General features: G+C 37.4%; 1 protein-coding gene across 1 annotated transcript in view; it reads right to left on the bottom strand.

Annotated features, from left to right (window-relative positions):
• The window catches only part of LOC125038569 (ras GTPase-activating-like protein IQGAP3), a 25,641-nt gene extending 13,824 nt beyond the window's left edge, over positions 1-11,817 (bottom strand). The window contains exons 1-23 of the mRNA XM_047632104.1: positions 11,670-11,817; positions 10,280-10,376; positions 9,795-10,029; positions 9,529-9,673; positions 9,199-9,356; positions 8,775-8,909; positions 8,558-8,642; positions 8,286-8,380; positions 7,798-7,990; positions 7,179-7,339; positions 6,691-6,825; positions 5,564-5,720; positions 5,236-5,375; positions 4,911-5,098; positions 4,622-4,763; positions 4,136-4,279; positions 3,421-3,516; positions 2,474-2,629; positions 2,155-2,319; positions 1,412-1,525; positions 990-1,115; positions 640-866; positions 180-309 (exon numbers count right to left, since the gene is read on the bottom strand). Coding sequence (XP_047488060.1) covers positions 180-309; positions 640-866; positions 990-1,115; positions 1,412-1,525; positions 2,155-2,319; positions 2,474-2,629; positions 3,421-3,516; positions 4,136-4,279; positions 4,622-4,763; positions 4,911-5,098; positions 5,236-5,375; positions 5,564-5,720; positions 6,691-6,825; positions 7,179-7,339; positions 7,798-7,990; positions 8,286-8,380; positions 8,558-8,642; positions 8,775-8,909; positions 9,199-9,356; positions 9,529-9,673; positions 9,795-10,029; positions 10,280-10,376; positions 11,670-11,784 — 3,339 coding nt within the window. The 5' untranslated portion in view covers positions 11,785-11,817. The remainder of the gene's footprint in view (positions 1-179; positions 310-639; positions 867-989; positions 1,116-1,411; positions 1,526-2,154; positions 2,320-2,473; positions 2,630-3,420; positions 3,517-4,135; positions 4,280-4,621; positions 4,764-4,910; positions 5,099-5,235; positions 5,376-5,563; positions 5,721-6,690; positions 6,826-7,178; positions 7,340-7,797; positions 7,991-8,285; positions 8,381-8,557; positions 8,643-8,774; positions 8,910-9,198; positions 9,357-9,528; positions 9,674-9,794; positions 10,030-10,279; positions 10,377-11,669) is intronic.
• Between the last annotated feature and the right edge of the window lie 683 nt (positions 11,818-12,500).

Here is a 12,500-nt window from a genome sequence, read left to right as displayed (position 1 = left end):
TCCGTGTGTGTGTGTGTGTGTCCGCGTGTGTCTGTCCATGCGCGCTAAAATGCAGAGTTCTTATAAGTTAAGCATAAATAAACAAATTGTTCTCTCTAAATATAACATTATATTTTAATCATTAACATAAAATATTCCCAGGTCATCACTACAGATAAACAAATACTGCTGATCCTTACCCTGTGAATGAGAGGGCCAAGCATGTCCCTAAGAGAAGCTTGTCCTGCACCTTTCCTGTTAAATGACACTATCATCTTCACCACTAGTGGGTTTCCAGAGACAATGTCACTTAGACGAAGAACTTTGCATCTGTAAAATAAAAAATGAATATATTTCACTTGTGTTTCTGTAAGTCCCTCACTGCCACCTTCAACAATTCACAAAGCAGCTGTATAAAAAAGATTATGCTTTCTAGCCTAAATATTCATGACTTAAACATTTTCTTGTACTTCTCTTTATATGCAAAATTGTATACGAAGATATAATCCTGCTCCAGTTTTCCAAAAGCTCAGCTGATATAATCAATGTCACATTCAAGTATGATTGATATATAGCAAATGTAATAACTATTCCATTCATGATTAACAAAGGGTTTACAAGATAGTCATAAGAATAAAAGTAACAAAACTTATAATGTACCTTATTTCCTCTTCCAATGCAGTCTTGAAAAGCTTTAGGAGCAAGAAGTTGTCACGGTCATTAGCTCCATAGTTGTAGAGGGTGAAAATCACATTTTCTATGAACTTTGTGGTCTTGCCAGGAGGAATTGCAAAAATGAGGGTAGCCAAGTAGTGTGGTTGAGTCTGGAGAAGGTAGAACAGGTGCTGGTAGGATAGCAGCTTCTCTCTTGACTCCTTCTTGAAGGCCTGTTAATAATAAAGGGATTATCTTGAAGGCTCATGAATCCTTGCAATATAAAAATAGAAATATACATCTCATATAACATAAAATAAAGAACTTAAAACAACTACACTTATAGTTATAAGTACCTTAAGACCTCTCTGTGTTCTCATGGAACCATACTTCAGGGTATCTTTAGAGCCTTTCCTGCTCCTTCTCGTTTTAGTTTCTGGCACATTTGGGTTCACATTCTCCTTGTCAACTGGAAGCACATCCTGAAAAGTACATCCAACAGGACTATTTTTAAGAAAAAACAATAAAACAGCTTATCATTAATTTTAATTATTTCTAAAAGTCTAAATGAATATACCGATAAAAATAAAAGCAAAACCTACTTGTCTCCAGTTTGTAAAATATACCAAATCAATGTATACACACACAACTAAGACAAAAAATGACAGCACAGATACCCCTTACATACCTATCACCAAACAGTCCCTAGCTAAACCTATTGTCAAACCGCTTAAATAACCAATTCACTTTGGCACTGCTGAACCATATGACACTTTACCTGCAATGTAATGCGGTTGTGAACGAGAAGTCCAATCTTCACATCCAGCTCGTCAACCTGTGTCTCCAGCTGATGAGTGTGTCTTATTGTCTTTACCATGTCACTCTTTGTACGCTGTAAATGAAACAAAAACAAAAATGGAAACCATTACCAGAAACTTACCAATAATATATACAACTGGTGTAGTAAACAACTTAGTGCAGTCTGAATTTCAATACCCATTGGAGTGCCCACAAGTGAAAGGAGGATTAACTGGAATCAGTATTGAGAACCAGAGGAATCAAAAATATTTTTTTCAGGAAAAGGAATCACTATCAGAATTAAGGGAAATCCATCATGATTATTAATTCTGAAAATGATTTCCTAAATTTTAACTACAAAATACATGTTTTGTTTCAAGTTGTAAAAACAAAAACAAAAAAAAAAACATACATAAATTAGAATCACTAGGAATTAGGCACTATCATCGTCAGTTTTATTTTTTTCAGTAGAAGTAAAGAATTAGTTATTTTGTTTGGCTACTCAAGATATTCACAAGATTTAGCAAACCCATTCTGTGTAGAAAGTGATATAAAAACCCATATGTTGGTTAGGAAAGAACAGAAAATGTTTCCTTCCATTGAATTGATCATTATTACCATATTTATGATACTGCCTAATTTGTCCAAACTAAAATATGAAGCCCATAAAAAATACTAAAATCTTACAAAGAATTAGAACTATAGTGAACTTCTTTCAGTTACCTGAAGTTTGAACTCTTCATCCAAGTCCTTCTCAGACACATCCAGTAGATGGATGAATTTGCAGATGACAGACAGTGGTGGGTTGGCTTGGTGGGTGAGGGAGCGGAGATTCACTCTAGCCTTGTGTGCTCGCCATGCTCTTTGGATCACCACTACCTGCCTCTCCTAAAGCCACAAAAGAAACATTTATGACATAAAATTTTATTTTTACAAGGCTTATGAATAATTACAAACCAATATCAGATTTTACTCCTCCCTGACGAGCTTTTTGAAGTTACAAATAGTTGTAACAACAGAGGAACATTAAAAAGGTACAAACATGTTTATTGAAGTGCTTAGACAACTTCTTTATCCTCCTTCTATGAAGCCAAGTTCGTACTGCTCGCTGGATAATGATGACATACGGCTCTGACATCCTCAGCGCTTGGCAGTACATGATGTACATTTTCCGGGCTCTTACCATACGCCACCAAGCCTAAGGGAGAAATCACATAACTTACATACACTGACTCTCAATACAAATTATACATATATGTGAAGACAAAAATGTAACTTAACCCATTAGATCTGAGTGACTTGGACATCTAGTCATGAAAACATTTGGCCAAGGGCAGGTGACATGTCATATCATGGAAAACTTTGGCTGAAGGCTGGGATGATAGGAATGTCTTGCCATGGGAAACAGTTGCCAAGGAGTGGGTGATGGGGACCATGAGTGCACAAGCTTTTGGAGGGTGACTGACTAAGTGGGGCGGTCAGGAAGGGGCTCCTGCAACATTTCTACCAGCCTACAAGGGGGGAGTGAAACAAAAGTGAGTCATGCCTGGGATAATGCTGGCTCGAAAGAGAAAACTATGTTTATAGGCAGGAACCTATTCCTGCCTGTCATTAGCTGTGGTGCAGGATATTTTACAGGAAACTGAATACTACTATTAAAAAAAAAAAAATTAGCAAATGTTTCATGTTATTGCTATTGAACAGTAAACTACCTGGAGAGATATGGAGCATCCTCTCAATGCAGCATAAAAAATGACAATTACAGAATCAGAAAATGGGAATACAGTCAAACATGTCTCTATCATAGGAGGTAATAGCATTGCTAAAAGGAGGCAAGGAGTCATGTGTGTGTGTTCATTTAGGTCAAGCCTACATGCCACACACCCCACTCAAGTAAACCTAGTGGTCAGATTTTAATCCAAGTGCCAAAGGGAGCACCCAATCCAACCGGTTAAATAATATAAACAGCAGAGTACTGACAAAACAAACCTGTATTGTTAACGCTGCAACTCTTAATCTGTGCATTCTCTGGCGCTGCAACCATCCACGTGCTCTGGCCTGCAGTCGCACCATTAATTGGTCCAACTGAAAGAATGTTGAATAATGAATGCTTGTTCTTTTCAAAAGATGGTGAGATTAAGATTAATCTAAATATCTGAATAATATTAGAGTATATCCTATTAATGTTTTTATAAAATACATTCTAATTAGCCTATTGATTGTTTCCTTTTTTACTATATCTCATCCACAAAGAAAAACAAAAACTACATACCAGTCAAAAAGCAGTACTAGTAAAAAATTACTATTAAAAAACCTTCACAATGACCTATCTCAGAAATTAAATAATTTGCTTTCCATATTGAGAATGAAGAGGCTGATATAAAAGAGGACGTGAAGCCTTTTTCTTTCGATGAATATCTCAAAATCATCTTAGCAAAACCAAACAACCTCCTCCTTATCAACACTGCTTACATGAATATAATGCCGACCTCAAAAGCTGAAACCTATCTAACAATAGTTCATGAAAACAATTACTCATAGCATATACTATACGGCTTCAGGACTATATCTTTTCTACATTAGTCTCTTCTATCAACATTAGAAAGAAATAATAACAATAAAAAAAGTTAAATATAAATAAGTTATAAGTAAATAAAAAATCCATAAATAAACTGTCCCCACAAAATGGTGACCTAACTCGCACCCTTTTATTGTTGGCTTCCTGCTGCATGATGGTCATTACAGCTTCTTCCAGGTCGACCAAGGTCAGATAGCGGCTCTGGTGAGCCATCACCACTTCCTCTGGCTTCTCCCACTGGTATCCACCATTTGCGAGATTCAAGTATACCTGTAAAATTGACTCTGAGTGGCACTGGAAGGAACTTCAATACAAATGTTCCTTGGTAGGTTAAGCATAGATACTGTAATGTGCTATCAAACGGCTTCCAATAATTTCAACTTTTATACATTTACTGTGTATATTTCTTCCACTCACTGGAAATAATATTCTTTTATCACAGTATCACATCTAATTAAGAATAAAAATCAGTATGGCTTATTTCTAGTTACAAGGCCCTTGAATATTTTCAAAATCAAAAGGTCACTCCTTATATGTAAAAAATTGTGAAAGTGATGTGAAAAGTGACACGGCAAAATGACATTAATTGTAACAACCATTAGAAATCCAGACCTTAGATCCATCAGTAAGTGAGTATGGGATCCATGGACATGTCACAGTGGAACTTTCCTTTTCTCTGTATGATTTCTTAAGCATTGTCAGTACTCCTAAGAGGTGGCTCTTTTGAATTCGAAGGTGTGCTAAATCTGGAGATCTGAAAAAAAGTTGCATAATTACAATTTCATTTGATATAAGCTGTTCAAAGAAAGAGTTTGTACTTTCATGTAGAGACACTAAACATGCAGCAATTTCCCCTTGGATGTACAAAAATAAAGACAGAAATGGTCAGAAAATAACTAACCTGAGTATGTCTACAATGGCCGAGTCATTTCCATCCACCATGGCAGAGTTGATCCTACCTAGCACACTGGCCGTGTTGGAGGACTCCTTCGAATGCCTTTTTACCGCATTCACTACCTCTACAATGTCCTCTAACCAGAGCTCTGCAGCATTGTCACCAAGCATTTCACATTTGGTAATCTTTAGCAACTGATAAAGCAAAAGGAAAAATTAACAGCTAGTTTTGACGTCTTATGGGGAGTGGGAGTTATTCTTTAATATGCCAAGAAAACAATAACATAAGGACAAGACCAATTAACAAAATAAAAATCATCGTATCTCTATACCTTGAGGAGCTGGTAATAGTGGAGAGTATCTGTGGGTGAAAGAGAGGGCAGCTGGAGGGCTGGGTGTTGGAGGGCATTCATTGTATCTTGGACTGCACCAGCAATGACTGCCTCATTCACACCTGTCAAGGCTCCCACCTCTGAGGATGAAGATGATGATCTATTTTTAGCACACTAAATATGATAAGATAATGATATAGATAATTCAAAATACACATTTACATTAAGCCCTAACAAAGATGGTTCCAAAACATTTTCATTGATGTGCTATCTAGCATACCGTTATATACAAGGAAAAATGTTACAAATTACAAGTATCAGAACTCACTGTCATTCACTTCTTGCAGCTTGTCATTGACTTCATCTATAACTTGCTGGAGGTCAAGGTAGGTCAACAGGGGACAAGCTTCTCCTGAGGCTATCTTTGCCTGGCGAGCCTCATGCAAGGATGAGAAATACTCCCGGGCATGACTGCGTTCCAAACCCTGAGGGTAAAATTAATAATTGGGGAAGGCATTAAACAAGGGCAAATGAGGAGGTCACGAAGACCTTGGGAAAAATATCAGTGCCAATGTGTTTAATATGAATTAGTGTTCATATTAAAAATAACATATGAAGCCATGACTTAATCCAGTGCTGACGGGCATGACGTGTACGTACATGCCATGCCCACTGTGAGTTTACTAGTTTAATCATTTTTACACACAGATGGCAACACTTGCGCTAAGTCACCAATGAGCCAATTACGAGTACTGCCTGTCTCACCCGTTTATCCTTTTCTTTGATTTACGAAAATATTTGATGTCATCTTATTTTGCTGTTATTAATGTTTATAACATTATAGTAATTATAATGTTTATAATTAAAATAACACCATTGATATTCATAGCACTAGTAAAAATTACATTTTCCCACTAATTCAGGGAAAGGTGAAATCAGGTAAAGTCACAAGGTCTACTAATTGACTCCTCTGTGGCTAAGCACTAGCAGAGCAATCTATGTGCAGAGACATTTCACAAAAAATATAAAAAATGAGCACAGCATTTTCCCCATTTTTTATTAATTTTCTCTGGCAACATTGGGTTAAAGGAATACTGCAGTCAGGTATATAGAGATTGTGCAGATTGCTGAACATTTTTTTTCTCAGTTGGGAGAATGGAATTATGATTGTAAAAAATTGAAAACTTAAGTTTTAAGGTAAATGGGGTATGCAATACACTGATACTGTATTTTACTTCAAGATATTAATGGCTTTACATCAAAGGTAAATCTGCTTTTGTTGGCAAAATGTAAATAGCATTCCTACAAAAGGGAAAAAAAATGGTGTCTGTTTGCTCTTCATAACAAATAAAACTTGTAGATAGTAGCTATAGCTTGTCTACTTAATAACCATTCAAATTTCAACAAATGAAACACCAAGCATCTGAAGAGAGGTTATGCACCTACAACACTAACCTGTACATGTGTCTGTGGGTCAGAAAGGTAATGCCAGACCTCTTCAGGGTTGTGAGTGTCCAGGGCAGCATTAACCCTTGCAACAGCAGACAGCATGCGGACACCTCCTTGGATTTCTACTAGGTTCAAATCTGCCTGAAATCCAGACATACCATAAAAATACTCTTCTGAAATTCTACCAGCAATACTCAAGATCTTCAGAATTATAGCGTATCAAGTATGAAAGGAGGAGGAAGAGGAAATTGAGGTGGCAGAAGATGAGAAGGAATATGGAAAGAATTAGATTGAGTTAGGAAAGGAAAGTGAGGAAAAAGATGTATAAGAGGAGATAAAAAGCTACATGTACATGAGAAAGAGAAAGACATGAGATATCTATTTCATCAAAGATTTTTTCAAAAACATATTATGAATATAAAAGTATTGAGGAAAAATGTCCCAACTTTAGAAAACATCTTTTACAATGTAAAAATTTAATTCCAAATGTTTACCTGCGCATCAGCACGAATGGCAGCCATCTCTTCATGGTACAGAGGTGCAGCAAAATCAAGCAGGGTAGGTATGCTTGGCCCCAAACCTTTCAAGTATTTCAAAGTCTCCTGGGGTGTGCCCTTTTCTAGGCTTTTATTTACTACTGCCAGGCCTTGCAACACTATAAAGAAAAAAAAAAACTGAATTTAAACACTGCAAAGATAAACAGCTTTAAGACATTTATATACATACCTTAAAGCCTATATTGCCCAACACAGTGAATTGATTAAAGAAATTTAGACTAGCTTTCACTAGCACAGAATAAATAAGAGCAGCCACACTCAATCACCTGTATACCACAACATGAATCTTGGAGTTTTCTTTCCTACTTTTCTCAACAGCATAAGATCATAATGATGAATATAACATGAACATTGCAATAATAAAACAATCATATATATGAATTTGTGGACACATGATGAATTAGTTCCATGAATGCAAAATTGTATATACTGTGGTAATTCCAAGGAAACCATATCCAGAACCTTTATCAAGTAAACACATAAATTAACATTTATCCATGTGCCCCCCCTCCAAAAAAAAATGCAATCCATGAAGCATTAAAAAAAATTCACCCACGTCTTTGTTTTGAAAGAGATTCTTCATTCACTGATGAGATGATGGCCTGGACGGAAGATTTGCTCAGAATCGTGGGCAAGAGTGACACGTTGAGGCTGTGGTTAAAGCTTTGGTTCCCTCCCTGGTTCTCCTTCTCCTCTAGTTCCTTTGCCAGTGCTTTCAGGTATTCTCCAGCAAAGTCTGGTTTGACTCCCTGAAAACAGAAGCCATTATACTATATTAGTTACCAGATTTCAATTTTGATTCTGATAACCTGTTTTCCTTGTTGAAGTCCAATAAGCAAAAGGAAAGTTTGTCAATCTAGGTAATAAAAATAATACTTATATGTTATAATGGAGAACTAGAACCAGAGAAATGCAAATAAGACATCATCTTCATGAAAACTTATGAAAAAGAAAAGGATTATGTCACAACATCCAATATATAGATTTGTTGACAGAATACTGATAGACTGATTACATATTCAAAACTGATACTGAGGGACTCACCTTCAGACCTAATACAGGAGATGTGAGAGCTTTAAACAAGGCATTTGTGTTCTCATCTTTGACTGCATCTTCCACTCTTTCTACAGCACAGAAAGCTGCAATGTTTAATATAATAGTTAAGAAAATGAAATAACAGAATTTAAGTCATACACAAATAATTTTTGTTTTGTGCATGTTTATATGTATATATCTCTTCATATAAACAAATATATTGAATATATACATACATATTGTAACAGTATGTGACCTAAATTCTTGTAAGAAATACTTGCCATTAACATAGCTGATATGGCCCTGGATTTCAGCTTGGGTGAGCAATTCATCATAGGCATCTGGTATGTAGTCTTGGTCACGACTCTGGAAAAGGTACTTCATATTATGAAGCTTGAAACGCAATTGTTTTTGAGGGTTAAACAACAGTACGATAAATAAAAACAGGGTGTAGAAGGGAGAGGAAGACACAGGAGAGGAAAAGAAATGAAGTCCAACCTTGTTTATTGCCATCTCCTTTTTGTGCATCTTGGCATCGGAAAGACACTGGAGATAACTGTCTGCATTTTCATCCAGGACATTTTCCAAGTGACACGTGGGGTTTCTTAAGGTTCCTAACAGCTCTGAGTCCTCCTGATATGAAAGTTTGGTTCATTAATATAGAATCTTTGAAAATATGATGGTGATGATAATCATGATGACTATTATAATAACAATAAAAATCATAAAATTTTTCAAATTAATAAAAAATCAATGAAAAATACTGGTCAATAATTCAATGATAGCATCAGTATGCAAAAGATTTTGTCAAGTCTGCAAAAAAGCAACTCACACTCGCATATTTTCTATATGATCTAACATAAAAGCAAAATAACATCCTGCTAGACCATTTTTAAAATCTAATAAAAGCAACAGATCATACCCCCTTTTCAATGGCTTCATTAATAGCAATGATTGCAGCATGCAATGCAGCTTCATCCACAGGTAACTCATTTGCAAGGATACCTCCAATCTTGCCAAACTGAGGCAACTGACAACCATACTTGCTGAGTTCTTTCATCATTGCCTGCATTACTTCCTCTGCAAAAGCAATGAATTAATCACTTCAAATATTCAGTTTGAAATAAAATGGGATTATAAATCAAAGAACATAAATCATTAGTTACAAATATGCTGTCAATAAGTAGCGCCTAAGTCTACAGACTATAAACTTTTTACGACTGAAATCCACACACAAATTACTATAACTTACCTGAGAAATTGACTTTGCCATACAGGTTCTGGATCTGTGGGGCAATGCCTAAACGAAAGAGATACAAACTGAGGGCATGAAGGCAGAAAACAACACGGGGCATATTCTTTCGGTCATAAACATCAGTTGTCTCAGGGTAGAAGATCTGTAACATCAAAGGGAAAGACTTAATGGAATATGACTATTTGACACCAACATGTTCATAAACTTTTGATATGATATCATTCAGACTACAATTTTTTTACTGGATGTACAGAAATACATACACTGGGTAGCTTTATCTTCTCCAGTGCTTTGAGGAAGTAGTTGATATTATCTGTATGCCTAAAGGTCAAGCCATGTGACCGGTATCTTGCAAGATCTGGGTCATAGATCCTCCTGAGTGGCACTGTCTCTGGTGCGAAGAAGTGGGCCAACTTAGCCAGGTAGACTCCATGACGCAACTCCTCCTCCAAGTCTCCAGCCTCTGGAAGTTCCTCGCTGATGCAGGCTTCCATCCAACTGTCAGAAAAAGGTACATATTATAGTGACTAAAATTATGCTCCTTCGTCTCTTGCACTTACATATAGGCCTATGCCATTAACTGTAATTGACTGTATGTGAGAAAAACTCTAGATACTATGATCTGAACAACTGGTAATGTGAGATGACCAATCAATTCTCTAGACATACAGTGTTTTATATATTTCCTGCACTATATCAAGGAACTTTTATATCATGCAAACGAAATCCAAGACATTTCACCACTTACTTCTTGGCCTCTTCTAAGTGACACAAGTACTGGTATGAAATGTTCTTGTGACGCTCTGCATCCATGTCTTGGGCAGAGAGGCAGCCATCCTCCCCACCTGCAAGGAATGGTAAAGATGATTTAAGGGGAGAGAGAGGGAGGGCAGGAGGGAGGAGGAGGGAGGGCAGGGGGGAGGAGGAGGGAGGGGGGAGGGAGAAGGAAAAGGGGAAAGGGAGAGGAAGAGGAAATGATATAGAGAGGAGGAAAAGGAGAAGAAATGTGAGAGAAAGGGGGAGGAAGAGGAAATGGGAGGGAAAGGAAGAGGTGGAGAAAGATGGAAGGGGTGAGAGGGTGAAAGATAGAGGGAAGGGAGAGGAGGGGATGGGAGAGGGTCAGAGAAAAGATGGAGGAAGAGGGGGAGGGTGTGAAAAGGGGAGTGGGAGTGGGGGTACGGGGGTTGGAGTGGGTGTGGGAGTGGGTGTGGGAGTGGGAGTGGGAGTGGGAGTGGGGGTGGGGGTGGGGGTGGGGGTGGGGGTGGGGGTGGGGGTGGGGGTGGGGGTGGGAGTGGGGGTAGGGGTGGGGGTAGGGGTGGGGGTAAGGGTGGGAGTGGGGGTGGGAGTGGGGGTGGGAGTGGGGGTGGGAGTGGGAGTGGGGGGTGGGGGGTTGGAGTGGGAGTGGGGGTGGGGGGGGTTGGAGTGGATTAGGGATAGGGATAGGGACAGGGAATGAGAGGGAGAAACTGAAGTGACAGAGAAACTGTCACTGCCTCAACTAAAACTGTATCAAATGTCATTGCAATACATACTATCCATACTTTCACATAATCACCATTGTCAATCTTTCCACTACTTCAATTATTAATATAATCCCTTCCACTCATTAATATCGTGGTCATTATTATTAATTTTCTTGTCACTGCTACTGATACCATCATGATTAAAAATGAGATGAATACCAAATTGATTTTACGTGTAATGATAAGAAACAATTCAGTCCTTTTCTCTGCTATATACATTTCATTTCATTTACAATCTAAAAAAAAAACTTATTACTAATTAGTCAATGGTACTTAAGCACGTTTTAACAAATGTCAAGTGATATTTTAAGTCCGGTGAAGACAAAAACAGCTGATTCTTGGGTAAGTTCAAAACATTGGTAAATTACGATACATATTTACCTTAAACACATATAATATTCCCGTTCCCTTGAAAATCAACACCCTATTTTGTAACTTGTGTAATGCTATGGGAATTAGTTTCATTTCAGTTTGTATGAAATATTAGAAGAATGTTACTTCTTCCTGCTACGTGTTGATCAGCTGATCAGGGTATGAAACAAAACTCCTATTTAATATGATTTCCTGCAGTATTACCCTATTAAAAATGTCCTGATGTAATTAGCATAAACTTACCTCTCCTCTGGAAGGCCATCCCGCCTGCGTTTATCCCTAAATACCACCAAAATCCGACACAAACTCGAGCAAAACTTTCAAACGGAGACGTTCCCTTAAACCGCCATGTCTTCATAAGAGGCGCTCTCGACGCTGATTGGTCGAGAGCGTTTGGCACCCATTGGTCGGGCGAAACTCGGAAGCTGATTGGTCCGTTTAGAGTGAAAGTTCTTTTTGCTTTTAATTCACTTTAATTTCCTCTAAACTGATTTTTCTAATAGCCGCAACGGTATTTTTTATGTATAGAAGTGTTTTAAATAAAATTCGTCCGTTCCCATAGTAATCTATACTTAGAATTTTGAGCCATGATTCAATAAAATGTCCTTGAGAATCAATATACTTTTTCATGCATCGTAACTAAGCTATGTCACTCGGCACTACACTGATATAACATAATAACAGTGCAGATCCTGAATGGTATAACGTTCAACATTCCGGTTAATGATAGCAAAACCGGACTCAGTCACAAATATGATCGAGAAAAAAAGTTGCATAGGAAGAAAAAAAGAGATAAATAAAATAGACACATAACGCAATCATATAAGATATATTGACCTACATAAAACCATATTCTTCAAATTCATTACGACAATCTCGCATGACAATACACCCCTGAACTTTAATTAATTCAAGTATGACCATTCCTACACGTAACCAATACAACAAAATCAAGTAAAGGAAATAGTTCAGTAACGGTCTCGACGCGTCACTCTGATAATAGGCTTTGCAGTTCATTTTTTCTTTTCTTTTTTCTTGTACTGTTAACGCTGTGATAATCGGTGATACTATTCA

This window comes from Penaeus chinensis, chromosome 3 (genome assembly GCF_019202785.1).
Source record: "Penaeus chinensis breed Huanghai No. 1 chromosome 3, ASM1920278v2, whole genome shotgun sequence".
Lineage (NCBI taxonomy): Eukaryota > Metazoa > Arthropoda > Malacostraca > Decapoda > Penaeidae > Penaeus > Penaeus chinensis.
This window is presented reverse-complemented; position numbering and strand designations above follow the sequence as displayed.